General features: G+C 48.0%; 1 protein-coding gene across 1 annotated transcript in view; it reads left to right on the top strand.

The window, feature by feature from the left end:
• MUC16 (mucin 16, cell surface associated) overlaps nucleotides 1-19,496 on the top strand; it is a 194,810-nt gene that overhangs the window by 88,909 nt on the left and 86,405 nt on the right. The window contains exons 9-11 of the mRNA XM_078668928.1: nucleotides 33-6,786; nucleotides 7,906-8,037; nucleotides 10,629-19,181. Coding sequence (XP_078525054.1) covers nucleotides 33-6,786; nucleotides 7,906-8,037; nucleotides 10,629-19,181 — 15,439 coding nt within the window. The remainder of the gene's footprint in view (nucleotides 1-32; nucleotides 6,787-7,905; nucleotides 8,038-10,628; nucleotides 19,182-19,496) is intronic.

Below are 19,496 nucleotides of genomic sequence, written 5' to 3'. Positions count from 1 at the left end.
CAAGCACCACAGCAGTCACAACAGGGTATGAGGTCATTACAACCTCTCCAGGGCACACCACAGTAGCAGAGAGCACAACAGTCACCCTTGCATTTACCACAACAGCTAGTACCACAATACCAACGGCAGCAACGACAACAGTAGGCCAGATATCCACTACTCTAGGTCTGCTTACTGGAGCAGACAGCACCACAACTACTGCAGCAACTACAGAAGCGGGTGCAATAACCATGACTACTGCAGCGACAGAGACCACTTCAAGCACTGTCACAGCACCGGAAACCACAAGAAGCACGACCGGTGTAGAGGCTACCAAAAACATGGCAGCACCCACCACAGCAACCAAAACTATCACAAGTACTGTTAAACCTACCACAGAAGCAGGCAGCCCCACAAGAGGAGCAGAACCCACCAATAGCACTGATGCACCTATTACTGGAGAGGAAACTTTCTCAGGCAGTGCAGGACCTATCACAGGAGCCGAGACAACTACAAGCAGTTCAGCCCCTACCACAGCAACAGAAACCAGTAGAAGCATTACAGCACCAACCACAACAGCAGTGAACACTGTAGCAACTGCAGCAAGTACAACAGAAGAAGGGATCGTCACAGGCTCCACAAGTCCTATCCAGAGAATCGAAAGCACCACAACCACAGCAGCACCTTCCACCTCAGGAGGAATAATCAGAACCGTTATATCATCCACCAGAGCAGCGGGGACCTTAACTGGCAATTCAGAACCTACTACAACACAAGAGGCGACAGCAAGTACTGCAACAACAATTACCGGAATAGTGGCCACCAAAAGCACTGCAGCACTTACAACCGGAGCAGTAACCACAATAAGCACAACAGAGACCAGCAACAGCAATGCTGCTCCTATCACTGGTGTCGAAACCACCAAAGGCAGTGCAGAACCTACTGCAGCTGCAAAGTCCACTACAAGCACATTAGTAATGACCACACCACTCGAGGCCACCAAAAGCACTACTACTCCTATTACTGCTGCAAAAACCACTAGAGACAGTGCAGCACCTACCACATCACTCGAGACCACTACAAGCACGTCAGTACCTACCATAGCATCAGATGCCACAAGAAGCATTGCAACACCTATTACAAGAACAGAGGCCACTAAAGGTTCAAAAACACCCACTACAGTAGCAGAAACCACCACAGGTGGAGCCGAGACCACCACAACCACTGCCACTCCTGTCAGTGGTGCAGAAACCAGCAGGGGCAGTGAAGCACCTACCACAGCAACCATGACCAATACAAGCACTTCAACACCTACCACAGAACTAGAGGCCACGAAAACAACTAAAGCGCCTACTAGAGGAGCAGAAACCACCATAACTAGAACAGACGCAACCACTGCCACTCCTACTGGAGAGGAAACCACCAGAACCAGTTCTGCACCTACCACAGCAGCCAAGACCACCCTATGCACCTCAGCACCTACAACAGCAGCAGAGACCGCAAGAAGCACCGCAGAACATACATCTCCCACAGCACTAGAGGCTGCCCAAAGCACTGCTTCTCCTATAAATGATGTAAAAACCTCAAGAGGCAGCATAGCATCTGTCAAATCAGCTGAGACCGCCGCAATCACTCTATTACCTACCATAACACAAGAGGTCACAAGAAGCACTGTAGTACCTACTACAGGTACAAAGGCCTCCGAAAGCGCTGCATCACCCACTACAGTAGTAGAAACCACAAATGGAGCGGACACCACCACAACCACTGCCACTCCTATCATTGGTGCAGAAACCAGCAGGGGCAGTGAAGCACCTACCACAGCAACCACGACCTCTACCAGCACTTCAGCACATAGCGCAGAACTAGAGGCCACTAAAAGCTCTGTAGCACCAACTACAAGAGCAGAAACCATCATAACTGGAGTGGAAACAATCAGAAACAGTTCTGCACTTACCACAGCACCCAAGACCACCCATAGCCCTTCAGCACCTAAAATAGTAGCAGAGGCAACAAGCAGCACCACAGCAGCTTTTTCAGAAAAAGTGACCACCAAAAGCACCGCAGAACATACACCTACCACAGCACTAGAGGCCACCCAAAGTACTGCTGCTCATATAACTGGTGCAGAAACCTCCAGAGGCAGCATAACATCTGTCACATCTGTTGAGACCACCACAATCACTCTATTACCTACCACAGCACTAGAGGTCAAAACAAGCACTGTTACACCTATGACGGGTAGAAAAGCCACAGAAAGTGTTGCATCTCGCACTGTAGTAGCAGAAACCACCACAAGTGGAGCAGGGACCACCACAAGCACTGACACTCCTATCACTGGTGCAGAAGCCAGCAGGGGAATTGCAGTACCTACCACACCAACCTCCACCACCGCAAGAACTTCAGCACCTACCTCAGAACTAGAAGCCACTAAAAGCTCTGTAGCATCCACTACAGGAGGAGATACCACTGTAACTGGAGCAGAGGCAACCACTGCCACCCCTATTACTAGAGCGATAAGCACCAGAACAAGTTCTGAACTTACCACAGCAGCCAAGATCGCTCCAAGCACTTCCGCATCTACAACAGAAGCAGAGGCCACACGAAGCACTGCAGCACCTATAACAGAAACAGTCACCTCCAAACGTACTGCAGACCTTACACCTACCATAACACAAGAGGCTGCCCAAAGCACTGCTGCTCCTATAACTGGTGCAGAAACCACCAAAGGCAGCATAGCATCTGTCGCATCAGCTGAGACTACCACAATCATTGTATTACCTACCACAGCACAAGAGGTCAGAAGAAGCACTGTAGCAGCTATTACAGTTACCAAGGTCACTAAAAGTGCTCAATCACCCACTGCTGTAGCAGAAACCACCAAAAGCACTGGCACTCCTACCATTGGTTCAGAAACCAGCATGCGCAGTGCAGCAACTTCCACAGCAACCAAAGCCAATAGAATCACCACAGCACCTACCACAGACGTAGAGGCCACTATAAGCTCTGTGACATCTATTACTGGAGTGGAATCCACCATCACTGTAGCAGAGACAACAACTGCCCCTCCTATTACTGTAGAGGAAACCACCGGAACCAATTCGGCACCTACCACAGCCGCCAAGACCACTTCAAGCACTTCAGCATCTACCACTGCAGAAGAAAAAACAAGAAGCACCGCAGTAGCTATTACAGGGATGATGACCAACAAAAGCCCTGAAGCATTTATTACAGGAGTTGAAACCACAACAATCTCAGTGGAGACCACCGAAAGCAATGCAGCTCCAATTAGTGTTTCAGAAACCACCAAGAGTAGTGGAGCACCTTTGACTTTCTCTGATAGTCTTGCAAGCACATCAGCACCTGCCATAGCATTAGAGGTCACAAGAAGCCCCACAGCACCTATTACAGAAAAAGTGGCCACCAAAAGCACTGCAGAACGTGCATCCACCACAGCACTAGAGGCTGCACAAAGCACCGCTGCTCCTTTAACTGGCGAGGAAACCACCAGAGGCAGCACAGCATTTGTCACATCAGCTGAGACCACCACAAGCACTGTATTACATATCATAGCACAAGAGGTCACAAGAAGCATTGTTACACCTATTACAGGTACAAAGGCCACCACAAGCAATGCATCACCCACTGCAGTAGCAGAAACCACCACAAGTGGAGCAGAGACCACAACAAGCACTGCCACTCCTATCATTGGAGCAGAAACAAACTGGGACAGTGCAGCGCCTACCACACCAACCACAACCACTCAAAGCACTTCAACACCTACCACCGAAGAGGGCACCAACATCTCTGAAGCACCTACCAGAGAAGCAGAAACCACCATAACTAGTGGAGAGGAAACCACCAGAACCATTTTTGCACCTACCACCGCAGCCAAGACCACTTCAAGCGCTTCAGCACCTACTACAGAAGCCAAGGCTACACAAGGCACTGCAGAAGGTATTACAGGGACAGAGGCCACCAAAAGCCCTGCAGCACTTACTACAGGAGTTGAAACCACAACAATCGCAGCGGAGACCACCAAGACCACTGCAGCTCCTCTTAGTGCTTCAGAAACCTCCAAGAGTGGTGCAGCATCTATTACTGTGGATGAGGCCACTGCACACACCTCAGCACTTATCACAGCATTAGAGACCACTAGAAGCCCCACAGCACCTATTACAGAAATAGTGGCCAACAAAAGCACTGCAGAGCGTACATCTACCACAGCACTAGAGGCTTCCCAAAGCACTGCTGCTCCTTCAACTGGAGCAGAAACCACTAGAGGCAGCACAGCATCCGTCACATCAGCTGAGACTACCACAAGCACTTTATTGCCTACCACAGCACAAGAGATCACAAGAAGCACTGTAGCACCCTTTACAGGTACCAAGGCATCCGAAAGCGCTGCTTCGCCCACTACAGTAGCAGAAACTACCACAAGTGGAGCGAAGACCTCGGCAAGCACTCCCACTCCTATCATTGCTGCAGAAACCAGCATGGGCAGTGCAGCACCAACCACAGCAACCATGGCCACTACAAGTACTTCAGCACCTAACACAGAAATAGAGGCCACTAAAACTAAAGCTCCTACTAAAGAAGCAGAAATCACCATAACTGGAGCAGAGGCAACCACTACCACTCCTATAACTGGAGTGGAAACCACCAGAACCAATTCTGCATCTCCCACAGCAGCCAATCCAACCCCAAGCACTTCAATACCTACAACAGCAGCAGAGGCCACAAGAAGCACCGCAGCAGCTATTTCAGAGAGAGTGACCACCAAAAGCACTGCAGAACGTACAACTACCACAGCAGTAGAGGCCACCCAAAGCACTGCGGCTCCTATAACTGGTGCAGAAACCTCCAGAGGCAGCATAGCATCTGTCACATCTGCCACCACAACCACTCTATTACCTACCACAGCACAAGAGGTCACAAGAAGCACTGTAGCACCTATTACGAGTACAAAGGTCACAGAACAAACTGCATCACCCACTACAGTAGCAGAAACCATCACAAGTGGAGCCGAGACCACCACAAGCACTGCCACTCCTATCATTGGTTCACAAACAACCAGGGGCAGTGCAGTAACTACAACAGCAACCATGGCCGCTACAAGCACTCCAATGCCTTCAATGCCTCCCACTGAACCTGAGGCCACTAAAAGCTCTGTAGCACCAAATACAGTAGCAGAAACCTCAATAACTGAAGCAGAGACCACCACTGCCACTCCTATTACAGGAGCCGAAACTACCAGAACCAGTTCTGCACCTACCACAGCAGCCGGACTCACTCTAACCACTCCAGCTCCTACAACAGCAGCAGAGGACAGACAAAGCACTGCCGCAGCTATTACAGAAATAGTCACCTCCAAAAGTACTGCAGAACATACACCTACCACAGCACTAGAGGTTTCTCGAAGCACTTCTGCTTCTACAACTGGTGTAGAAACCACCAAAGGCAGCATAGCATCTGTCACATCAGCTGAGACCACCACAAGCATTGTATTACCTACCACAGCACAAGAGGTCACAAGAAGCCCTGTGGCACCCACTGCAGGTACAATAGCAACTCAGTCATCTACTAGCATAACAGAAACCACCACAAGTGGAGCGGAGACCACCACAAGCACTACCACTGCTATTATTGGTGCAGAAACCAGCAGGGGTAGTGCAACACTTACTACAGTAGTCACAACCACTACAAGCACTTCAATACCTACGACCAAACTAGAGGCCACTAAAACCTCTGAAGCACATACTAGAGGAGCAGAAACCACCATAATTGAAGTGGAGACAACCACAAGCACTACCACTCCTACTACTGAAGCGGTAACCTCCAGAGCCAGTGATGTATCTTCCACAGCAGCTGAGACCACTCCAACCAATTCACATACCACAACAGTAGAGGTGACTAGCAGCACCGAAGCACCTATTACTGGAACAGAGGCAACCAAAAGCACTGCAGAACCTATTGCAGGATCACAAACCACCAGAAGTAGAGAGGAGACAGCCAAAAGCACTGCTGCTCCTATTACTGGAGCGAAAACCACCAGAGGCAGTGCAACACCAACCACAGCAACTATGGCCACTACAAGCACTTCAATACCTATGCCCGAACTAGAGGCCAGTAAAACCTCTGAAGCACCTACTAGAGGAGCAGAGACCACCATAATTGAAGTGGAGACAACCACAAGCACTACCACTCCTACCCCTGAAGCTGTAACCTCCAGAGCCAGTGATGTATCTTCCACAGCAGCCGAGACCACTCCAACTGATTCACATACCACAACAGTAGAGGTTACAAGGAGCACTGAAGCACCTATTACTGGAACAGAGGCAAACAAAAGCACTGCAGCACCTATCGCAGGATCACAAACCACCAGAAGTAGAGAGGAGACAGCCACACGCACTGCTGCTCCTCTAACTGTAGCGGAAACCACCAGAGGCAGTGCAACACCTACCACCGAAGACAAGAGCACTCCAAGCACTTCAGCACATACCACAGCACCCGGGACTACAAGAAGCACTGCAGTGACTACCACTGTAGCAGACACTACAACAGGCGCTTTGGGATCAAGCGAAGCAACAGAGACCATCACAATCTCATCTACACCTACTACAGAACAAGAGGTCACAAAGCACGCTTCTGATCATACCATAGTATCAGAGACCACTGCACAAGTATCACCACCTTCCACTGCAGCACGGTTAACTACAGGCACTACAGCACCATTCACAGCACCAGAAGCAATCACAAGCAGTGCAGCACGCACGACAGACACAAAGACCACAAGTGCAACTGCAGGTACAATATTTATTAATGTAGGATGTTTTCTCTTGTTCGATCCTGGCCTTTTACTGTCACTGTTCTCCTCTGTATGCTCTGTCACAACTTTACTTCTCTACTTCTATTTTCATCAGTGCTTTAAATGGGCAACTACTATATAGTAGTGAGTATCTGCACTTAAAATATTTGAATAGAAGAGTATCTGCACTGCTCCGGACTCCTGCAATATATTTAAAGGAGGAGTAACTGCACTGCTGGAGTGGTGTGGCTCACTGGTTAGAGGCGGCAGACCCGGAAGCAGAGGATGGCCCGGGACCAGGGTTCAATTCCTGACGCAGCAGGTTCGTGAACTATGGTCAGTGGACTCGATAATTCTCGCCTCGGTGCCTACTCTAACCAGGGATCACACTTGGCAACTCTGGGCATTAGCTTGCCTTATCTCCACAACGGCCCCCCACAAACGCCGGGGATGCCTGGTTTCACCTTGGAGATACCCAGGAGGGAACATCTCACAGGGAAAGCCAGGACGGGTTCCCCAGCGGTCTATAGCGCCAGGACGCCTACGGGTAGCAGTGCGCTTTACAAGACACACACATTTACATTTACTGCTCAGGAGCAAATAGGTATTTTAATAGTAAGTCCCTGGACATCCATGTTTCCATTAAAAGTGTTCATTACCTTCTTTGGAATAAACCTGTAAAAGACAGTAGGCTGGATTGACTAACACCCTCTGAGCAAACAAGCTTTCATTATTGCATTTCTTTATAAGAATCATTAACACACATTTAAGTAAATGTTAAACTATACATTATACCAGTTTAATAATAAATACAGACACTGAAAATGTAGAGTTCAGTGGAATGATTACTTCTGATTTATTTGCCACAATTGGGAATCTTGGCATTGTTGCAAGACTGTTGTAATGTGGCCCTGATGCATGGGCGACCTATGGAATGCTCAGCTCTGGAATGTATGTCACGGAGGCGTTGTTGGTAAGGGCTCAGTGAGGACTTCCCGGCTCAACATAACGCGAGTCCCCGCCATTTTAAAAATCTGTTACTTGAGAACAAATGGAATGTTCTTTCCTTTCCACTCCTTCAGTCAGTGCCAGCACTAAGTATAATGTATTTCCCACAGGGCCAATAACAGAAGAGATTATTGTTCCTATGACTGAGAAGCCAGCAGAGCAACTTCCGGGGGGAAACACTACAACAACTCAACAAACCACACTGACCTCAACAACCATCGGAACAACAGTGACAAGCAAAGGTAAGACTAAGGCTATAGTGGGACAGGAGCTGTCAATCCTGGTAGATACCACTAATCATGGGGGGGGGGGGGTGCACTCTGCACATAAGGGGGTTTCTTTGGTGGATAATAGGAGTGATGGTGTAGGATGGGTGTAGCGATTAACTCGTGACCTCACTACACTCAGATGAAGAATAATTGATCTTGTTGACTCTGTGATGACATCAGCAGCTAATCACCAGGTGACAATCTCCACCCCCAAAAGTTGTATTTGTCAGAAATTAGTTTTCCTTTACTTAGACATAGGTCATTTCAGTTAAACTGTTAATTCACATGATGGGTGCAAAAACACCCTCACCGCTTCCTCTGACTGTAACGAGAAAAAATGGATACTAAGCAAACCTTTACCATAGAGTACTATGAACAGAACACTGTAGGTAAATGAAGCAGATTTTTTGACAATGTCACCCTCGTCACATTCTTTAAGAACCAATAGACACCCAAAGAGCTAAATCGAACCCCAAGATAATCTCTGCAAAAAACACAAAAAGAGAACAGATAATCAAGAAATAAATTACGAAGCACCAGCATTAGACCATCGGAGTATGTGTTCACAGTTAGTTGCCTTTAAAACTCTAACATTTTGGATTATGCTTTTGACCAGTATGAGAAGGTACTACAAGTGATGGTCTCTGTTCATGGTATTATGGCTGCACAAAATACTGTCCCCAATTACTAAGGTTTTGCGCTTGCTGATGCATGACTCAAAGCCAAAAAAAAAGGCGCATCGCCCAACTACAGATTAAAAAGGCCGTCAGCACATCTGTAAAATGTGTTGCGTTGCTGAAGGGTCTCCACAAACCTTGGTAAATTTGCTCTAATCCTTCCTTCCACTGAAAGGAGAGCTAGCAAAGAGGGGCATTTGTATTGTTTCTCATCCTTCCACATAGTCTATGCATGCTTGGAACATACTTAATAAAGACCCTGTAGTCCAGAAATAAGAATTGTCAGTACTACAATTGTGTAATTCTCTGAAACTTGACAAAGGTATTCAATAAATTCCTACTGCTGTAGGCTCTGAATTGCTGTTGTGTTCTGCCTGGCAATATATATAATATGTCACAGTTTCCTGTTATAAGTTAACAGTGCTATGGAATTCTCATGGGAAAGATTTTTACATTTTGGAATCAATTTTCTTTTACTTATTTACTAACCGCCCTTTAAAAATGTAAAACATTCATGAATTTTTCAGGATCAGTTTTGTGGGAGCTCTTGGTTAATCTAAATGAAGTCTTAATTGAATTTACCAAAAGTTCAAATAAGTATTGACCTGCATTTATAGCGACTTCGCAGTATTTTGACTGCACTATATTACTAAGGTAAGTAGATGCGCAGTTATGATAGTAACTCTCCATTTCCTCTGCGTTTGCATATCTCGATGATGTATGTCCAGGCTGATATTGCTCTAGTCAATATTTTGACTTACAACCTATACAATGGGTCTTTACACTGAATGGAGTAGGGGTCAGAGTAAAAACAGTCTTATGCCTTCCTACAGGATGTGTAAATCTAATTGAAAGAAGCCAGACTCATTATTGGGTCAATTACTACTGCTCTGCTAATCCAAAATGGGCGGATAACTGGAGAGTGAAATTCTGGCAAAAAATCAACTAACTAGTAATGGACTCCTTGGCACTGAGATGACTCATAGACTTTGTAGAAAATGTAGGCCCTGAACATGTACCTAGAAGAAAAGAACAGGAGGACACAACAGCCTGCAATGTGTCTTTCTCTGTTGTATGTCTCTATTGGCTGAATCTCCCCAAGGGCCCTGCACCGTGTGTGCCGGGAAACAACCTTTACAACGCAACTTTTACAACGCACTACCATTACAAAGAAACTTTTACAACGCAAAATCTATTACAACGCATGCATTTACAACGCATGCATTTACAACGCACGACACTACAACGCACACTACTACAACGCATACCATTACAACGCAGTCATTACAACGCATACCATTACAACGCAAAACTTACCATCCAACACTTACCCTACTGTTGCACCCCCTGGAGTTAGAATAGTAATTTTAACCCCTACACTATCCAAAACTTTCCCTACTGTTGCACCCCCTGGAGTTAGAATAGTAATTTTAACCCCTACACTATCAAACACTTACCTTATATGCAATGTAATGTAATGCGTTGTAATGGTATGCATTGTAAATGTAGTATGCGTTGTAGTGGAATGCGTTGTAAAGGTAGTTTCTAAGAATTCGTTGTAATGGTATGCGTTGTAATGGTGTGCGTTGTAATGGATTTTGCGGTGTAAAAAATGCGTTGTAAAGGTATGCGTTGTAAAAGTGTGCGTTGTAACGTCATACATCCTGTGTGCCACGTGCCTCACACTTTCATTATTGTGCATTGAAACTGAACAACAAATGTGTAAATGTGCATTACTACATCACAATTCTTGCTTCTTTCAAGTGTGCAAACAGTAACTGCACATGTGTAGCAAGCACCCCGCAGCTCCCTTTCCACCTCAAGCATTCAAGCCTGTCTATGATGTTAGCTTGTAATTGCAATATTTTCTTTTTGCCACTACTATAGGACTCACTAAAAGCACTGCAGCACCAACCACAGCTCCACAGACATCCACAAGCACTGCAGCACCAACCACAGCTCCACAGACCTCCACAAGCACTGCAGCACCACAAACCACCTCAAGCACTGCAGCTCCTACCACAGCTCCACAGACCACCACCACAGCTCCTCTCAAAGGTCTAGAGACCACCAGCACCTCTGCAGCTACTACAACTGCTGCTCAAATCACCCAAATCACTTCGATTCCTACCACAGCTCTCATTACTACCAAAACAGCAGCCATTGTCAACACAGCCCCACAGACCACTACGTTTACTGTTGCACCTACAACAGCTAAAGAGTTTACCAGAGGCACTGACGGAATGACCAAAAGACCAGAGACCACTAAAACCACATCTATCGCAACAGTGACAGCTGGTGAGGGCACCATCATCCCTACAACCCCTACCACAAAAGCAGAGAGCACAACTATTGCTACAGCAACTACCACCACAACAGGTACCATCCCAGCAACTGCAACAACACATTTAGACAAGATCATCACAAGCACTTCAAGTCTTAGCGCAGGAACAGAAAGCAGCACAACCACTGCAGCAATGATGACAGAAAGTGAAATGACCAGAACCACTGTGACATCTCCCACAGGAGCTGGGACTAAAGAGGGAACTGCGACATCTGCCACAGGATCAGTCACCACTAAAACCATTGCATTGCCTACCACGGAAGGAGACACCATACAAGTCACTACAGCAAATACTACAGGAGCGAAATCTATGGCAAGTACTGTCTCAACCACCACAGAGGCAGCAACCACCAGGGTCATGGAAGTACTTTCCACAGGAGCAGAGAGTCCAAAAAGTACTACAACACCTACGAAGGGAGTAGAAAGTGCTACAAGCACAGTTTCACTGTCTACAGTGGCAGAGGCTACCACAAGTACCACTGTGCCTACTACAACAGCTGAGGTCATCACAAGCACCACAGCAGTCACAACAGGGTATGAGGTCATTACAACCTCTCCAGGGCACACCACAGTAGCAGAGAGCACAACAGTCGCCCTTGCATCTACCACAACAGCTAGTACCACAATACCAACGGCAGCAACGACAACAGTAGGCCAGATATCCACTACTCTAGGTCTGCTTACTGGAGCAGACAGCACCACAACTACTGCAGCAACTACAGAAGCGGGTGCAATAATCAGGACTACTGCAGCAACAGAGACCACTTCAAGCACTGTCACAGCACCGGAAACCACAAGAAGTACTACAGGTGTAGAGGCTACCAAAAGCATGGCAGCACACACCACGGCAACAGAAACTATCACAAGTACTGTTTCACCTACCACAGAAGCAGGCACACCCACAAGAGGAGCAGAACTCACCAAGAGCACTGCTGCTCCTATTACTGGAGAGGAAACTTCCAGAGTCAGTGCAGGACCTATCACAGGAGCCGAGACAACTACAAGCAGTTCAGCCCCTACCACAGCACCAGAAACCAGTAGAAGCATTACAGCACCAACCACAACAGCAGTGAACACTGTAGCACCTGCAGCAAATACAACAGAAGAAGGGTTCGTCACAGGCTCTACAAGCGCTAGCATGGGAGTAGAAAGCACCACAACCACAGCAGCACCTTCCACCACAGGAGGAATAATCAGACCCACTATATCATCTACCACAGCAGAGGGGACTTTTACTAGCAGCCCAGAATCTACTACCACACAAGAGACCACAGCAAGTGCTGCAATAACAATTACAGGAATAGTGGCCACCAAAAGCACTGCAGCACTTACAACGGGAGCAGAAACCACAATAAGCAATACAGAGACCACTAACAGCAATGCTGCTACTATTACTGGTGTGGAAACCACCATAGGCAGTGCAGAACCTACTACAGCTGCAAAGTCCACTACAAACACGTTAGTAATGACCACACCAATAGAGGCCACAAAAAGCACTGCTACTCCTATCACTGCTGCAAAAACCACTAGAAGCAGTGCGGCACCTACAACATCACTCGAGACCACTACAAGCACATCAGTACCTACCATAGCACCAGATGCCACAAGAAGCATTGCAACACCTATTACAAGAACAGAAAACACCAAACGTTCAGAAACACCCACTACATTAGCAGAAACCACCACAAGTGGAGCCGAGACCACCACAACAACTGCCACGCCTATCAGTGCTGCAGAAACCAGCAGGGGCAGTGAAGCACCTACCACAGCAACCACGACCAATACAAGCACTTCAACACCTACCACAGAACTAGAGGCCACTAAAACATCTAAAGCACCTACTAGAGGAGCAGAAACCACCATAACTAGAACAGAGGTAACCACTTTCACTCCTATTACTGGAGCAGACACTATCACAAGTGGAGCAGAGACCACCACAAGCACTGCCACTCTTGTCACAGGTGCAGAAACCAGCAGGGGCAGTGAAGCACCTACCACAGCAACCACAGTCACTAGAATCACTTCAGCACCTACCACAGAAATAGAGGCCACTAAAAGATCTGTGGCACCCACCACGGGAGCGGAAACCACCATAACTGTAGCAGAGACAACCTCTGCCACTCCTACTGGAGAGGAAACCACCAGAACCAGTTCTGCACCTACCACAGCAGCCAAGAACAACCCAAGCACTTCAGAACCTACAACAGCAGCAGAGACCACAAGAAGCACCGCAGCAGCTATTTCAGAAAGAGTGAGCACCAAAAGCAATGCAGAAGGCACACATACCACAGCACTGGAGGCCACCCAAAGCACTACTGCTCCTATGACTGGTGCAGAAACACATGCTGAGACCACTACAATCACTCTATTACCTACCATAACACAAGAGGTCACAAGAAGCACAATAGCACACATTACGGATACAAAAGCCACAGAAAGCTCTGCTTCACCCACTACAGTAGCAGAAACCACCACAAGTGTGACAGAGACCACCACAAGCACTACCACTGCTACTATTGGTGCAGAAACCAGCAGGGGCAGTGCAGCACCTACCACAGCAACCATGACCACTACACGCACTTCAACACCTACAGCAGAACTAGAGGCCACTAAAACTTCTGAAGGGCCTACTAGAGGAGCAGAAACCACCATAACTGGAACAGAGGCAACCACTTTCACTCCTATTACTGGAGCAGAAACCACCAGAACCATTTCTGCACCTACCACAGCAACCACTACCACTACAAGCACTTTAGCAACTACCACAGAATTAGAGGCCACAAAAGGCACTACAGAAGCTATTACAGGAACAGAGGCCACCGAAAGCCCTGCAGTTCTTACTGCAGGAGATGAAACCACAACAATCGCAGTCGAGACCACCAAGACCACTGCAGCTCCTCTTAGCGCTTCAGAACCCTCCAGGAGTAGTGCAACACCTATCACTGTGGCTGAGACCACAGCACACACTTCAGCACTTATCACAGCATTAGAGGCCACAAGAAACCCCACAGCACCTATTACAGAAATAGTGGGCAACAAAAGCACTGCAGAGCGTACATCTACCACAGCACTAGAGGCTTTCCTAAGCAGTACTGCTCCTTTAACTGGTGCGGAAACCACCAGAGGCAGCACAGAATCCGTCACATCAGCTGAGACCCCCACAAGCACTGTAATGCCTACAACTGCACAAGAGGTCACAAAAAGCATTGTTGCACCTATTACAAGTACCAAGGCCTCTGAAAGTGCTGCATCACCCACTACAGCAGCAGAAACCACCACACGTGGAGCAGAGACCACAACAAGCACTGCCACTCCTATCACTGGTGCAGGAAGCAGCAGGGGAAGTGCAGCACCTACTACAGCAACCACAACCACATCAAGCATTTCAACACCCACCACAGATCTAGAGGCCACTAAAACCTCTGAAGCACCTACTAGAGGAGCAGAAACCACGATAACCGGAGAAGAGACTACCACTCCTATTACTGGAGCAGAAATCATCAGAACCAGTTTTGCACCTACCACAGCAGCTAAGACCACCCCAAGCACTTCAGAACCTACAACAGCAGCAGAGACCACAAGAAGCACCGCAGCAGCTATTTCAGAAAGAGTGACCACCAAAAGCACTGCAGAAAGTACACCTACCACAGCACTAGAGGCCACCCAAAGCACTGCTGCTCCTATAACAGGTGCCGGAACTACAAGCGGCAGCATAGCATCTGTCACATATGCCGAGACCACCACAATCAATCTATTACCTACTATAGCACAAGAGGTCACAAGAAGCAATGTAGCACCTATTACCGGTACAAAGGCCACTGAAAGCGCAGCATCACCCACTACAGAAGCAGAAACCACCACAAGTGGAGCCGAGACCACCATAACCACTGCCACTCCTGTCAATGGCGCAGAAACCATCAGGGGCAGTGAAGCACCCACCACAGCAACCACGGCCACTACAAGCACTTCAACACCTACCACTGAACTAGAGGCCACTAAAACATCCAAAGGCCCTACTAGAGGAGCAGAAACCACCAAAACTAGAACAGAGGCAACCACTTTCACTCCACTTACTAGAGCAGAAACCACGACAAGTGGAGCGGAGACCACCACAAGCACTGGGACTCCTGTCACGGGTGCAGAAACCAGCAGGGGCAGTGCAGCACCTACCAGAGCAACCACAGCCACTAGAATCACTTCAACACCTACCACAGAAGTAGAGGCCACTAAAAGCTCTGTGGCACCCACTATGGAAGCGGAAACAACCATAACTGGAGCAGAGACAACCACTGCCACTTCTACTGGAGAGGAAACCACCAGAACCAGTTCTGCACCTACCACAGCAGCCAAGACCACCCTAAGCACCTCAGCACCTACAACAGCAGCAGAGACCAACCAAAGCACTACTGCTCCTATAACTGGTGCAGAAATTACCAGTGGCAGAATAGCATCTGTCACATATGCTGAGACCACCATGATCACTCTATTACCTACTATAACACAAGAGGTCACAAGAAGCACTGTAGCACCCATTACGGGTACAAAAGCCACAGAAAGCGCTGCATCGCCCACTACAGTAGCAGAAACCACCACACGTGTGACAGAGATCACCACAAGCACTGCCACTCCTAATATTGGTGCAGAAACCAGCAGGGGAAGTGCAGCACCTACCACAGCAACCATGACCATTACAAGCACTCCAACTCCTATCGCAGAACTAGAGGCCACTAAAACATCTGAAGGGCCTACTGGAGGAGCAGAACCCACCATAACTGGAACAGAGACAACCACTTTCACTCCTATTACTGGAACAGAAACCACCAGAACCATTTCTGCACCTACCACAGCAACCACTACCACTACAAGCACTTTAGCAACTACCACAGAACTAGAGGCCACTAAAAGCTCTGTAGCACATACTATAGGAGCAGAAACCACCACCACACCTGGAGCAGCGATAACCACTGCCAATCCGATTACTGGAGTGGAAACCATCAGAACCAGTTCTGCACCTACCACAACAGTCAAGACCACTTCAAGCACTTCAGTGCCCACTACAGAAGCTGAGGCCACAAAAGGCACTACAGAAGCTATGACAGGAACAGAGGCCACCAAAAGCCCTGCAGCATTTACTACAGAAGTCAAAACCATAACAATCGCAGCGGAGACCACCAAGACCACTGCAGCTCCTCTTAGCACTGCAGAACCCTCCAGGAGTAGTGGGGCACCTATCACTGTGGCTGAGACCACTGCACACACATCAGCCCTTACCACAGCATTAGAGGCCACTAGAAGCCCCACAGCATCTATTACAGAAATAGTGGCCAAGAAAAGCACTGCAGAGCGTACATCTACCACAGCACTAGCGGCTTCCCTAAGCACTGCTGCTCCTTCAACTGGTGCGGAAACTACCAGAGGCAGCACAGCATCTGTCACATCAGCTGAGACCCCCACAAGCAATGTAATGCCTACAACTGCACAAGAGGTCACGAGAAGCACTGTAGCACCTATTACAGAAAAAGTGGCGACCAAAAGCACTGCAGAACGTGCATCCACCACAGTACTAGAGGCTGCACAAAGCACTGCTGCTCCTTTAACTGGCGAGGAAACCACCGGAGGCAGCATAGCATCTGTCACATCAGCTGAGACCACCAGAAGCACTTTATTACCTACCATAGCACAAGAGGTCACAAGAAGCATTGTTGCACCTATTACAGGTAGAAAGGCCACCGCAAGCAATGCATCACCCACTACAGTAGCAGAAACCACGACAAGTGGAGCAGAGACCATCACAAGCACTGTCACTCCTATCACTGGAGCAGAAACAAAGTGGGACAGTGCAGCGCCTACCTATCCAACCACAACCACAGCACTTACTACAGGAGTTGAAACCACAACAATCATTGCAGAACGTACATCTACCACAGCACTAGCAGCTGCCAAAAGCACTGCTGCTCCTTTAACTGGTGCAGAAACCACCGGAAGCAGCATAGCATCTGTCACATTACCGGAGACCACCACAAGCACTTTCCTGCCTACCACAGCACAAGAGGTCACAAGAAGCACTGTAGCACCCATTACAGGTACCAAGGCCCCCGAAAGCGCATCGCCCACTACAGTAGCAGAAACTACCACAAGCAGTGCCACTCCTATCATTGCTGAAGAAACCAGCATGGGCAGTGCAGCACCAACTACAGCAACCATGGCCACTACAAGTACTTCAGCACCTAACACAGAAATAGAGGCCACTAAAATCTCTGAAGCTCCTACTAAAGAAGCAGAAACCACGATAACTGGAGCAGAGGCAACCACTACCACTCCTATAACTGGAGTGGAAACCACCAGAACCAATTCTGCATCTACCACAGCAGCCAAGACCACCACAAGCACTTCAATACCTACATCAGCAGCAGAGGCCACAAAAAGCACCACAGCAGCTATTTCAGACAAAGTGACCACCAAAAGCACTGCAGAAGGCACACCTACCACAGCACTAGAGGCCATCCAAAGCACTACTGCTCCTACGACTGGTGCAGAACCCACCAGTGGCAGCATAGCATCTGTCACATCTGCTGAGACCACCACAACCACTCTATTACCTACTATAACACAAGAGGTCACAAGAAGCACTGTAGCCCCTATTACGGGTACAAAGGTCACAGAAAACACTGCATCACCCACTACAGTAACAGAAACCACCACAAGTGGAGCAGGGACCACCACAAGCACTGACACTCCTATCACTGGTGCAGAAACCAGCAGGGGCAGTGAAGCACCTACCGCAGCAACCACGACCACTACAAGCACTTCGATGCCTCCCACCAAACTAGAGGCCACTAAAAGCCCTGTAGCTCCAAATTCAGTAGCAGAAATCACAATAACTGAAGCAGAGGCCACTACTGCTATTACTGGAGCTGAAACTACCAGAACCAGTTCTGCACCTACCACAGCAGCCAGACTCACTCTAACCGCTCCAGCACCTACAACAGCAGCAGAGGCCACACAAAGCACTGCAGCAGCTATTTCAGAAAGAGTGACCACCAAAAGCACTGCAGAACGTACAACTACCACAGCACTAGAGGCTTCAAAAAGCACTGCTGCTTCTATAACTGGTGCACAAACTACAAGCGGCAGCATAGCATCTGTCACATCTGCTGAGACCACCACAAGCATTGTATTTCCTACCACAGCACAAGAGGTCACCAGAAGCACTGTAGGGCCCATTGCAGGTACAAAGGCCACTGAAAGTGCTCAGTCACCTACTAGCGTAACAGAAACCACCACAAGTGGAGCCGAGACCACCACAAGCAGTGCCACTCCTATCATTGGTGCAGAAACCAGCAGGGGCAGTGCAACACCAACCACAGCAACCATGGCCACTACAAGCACTTCAATACCTATGACCAAACAAGAGGCCACTAAAACCTCTGAAGCACCTACTAGAGGAGGAGAAACCACCATAATTGAAGTGGAGACAACCACAAGCACTACCACTCCTACTACTGAAGCGGTAACCTCCAGAGCCAGTGATGTATCTTCCACAGCAGCCGAGACCACTCCAACCGATTCACATACCACAACAGTAGAGGTGACTATCAGCACAGAAGCACCTATTACTGGAACAGAGGCAACCAAAAGCACTGCAGCACCTATTGCAGGATCACAAACCACCAGAAGTAGAGAGGAGACAACCACGAGCACTGCTGCTCCTATTACTGGAGCGAAAACCACCAGAGGCAGTGCAACACCTACTGCAGAAGACAAGACCACTCCAAGCACTTCAGCACATACAACAGCACCTGGGACTATAAGAAGTACTGCAGTGACTACCACTAGAGCAGCCACTACAACAGGCGCTTTGGGATCAAGCAAAGCACAAGAGACCATCAAAATCTCATCTACACCTACTACAGAACAAGAGGTCACAAAATACACTTCTGCTCTTACCATAGTATCAAAGACCACAGCACAAGCATCACCACCTTCCACAGCAGCACGGTTCACCACAGGCATTCCAGCACCATTCACAGCAGCAGAAGCAACCACAAGCAGTGCAGCACGCACGACAGACACAAAGACCACAAGTGCAACTGCAGGTACAATATTTATTAATGTAGGGCGTTTTCTCTTGTTTGAACCTGGCCTTTCACTGTCACCATTCTCTTCTGTATGCTCTGTCACAACTTTACCTCTCTACTTCTGTTTTCCTCAATGCTTTAAATGGGCAAGTACTATCTGGTAGTGAGTATTTTCACTTAAACTATTTGAATAGAAGGAAATCTACACTTCTCAGGACTCCTGCAATATATTTAATGGGGGAGCAACTGCACTTCTGAGGAGCAAACAGGTATTTTAATAGTAAGTCCCTGGACTTCTATGTTTCCCTCAAAAGCATTCATTTTACCCTCTTT

Source organism: Lissotriton helveticus, chromosome 12, assembly GCF_964261635.1.
Source record: "Lissotriton helveticus chromosome 12, aLisHel1.1, whole genome shotgun sequence".
Lineage (NCBI taxonomy): Eukaryota > Metazoa > Chordata > Amphibia > Caudata > Salamandridae > Lissotriton > Lissotriton helveticus.
The sequence above is the reverse complement of the archived record's forward strand: the minus strand, read 5'-3'. Positions and strand labels throughout refer to the sequence as shown.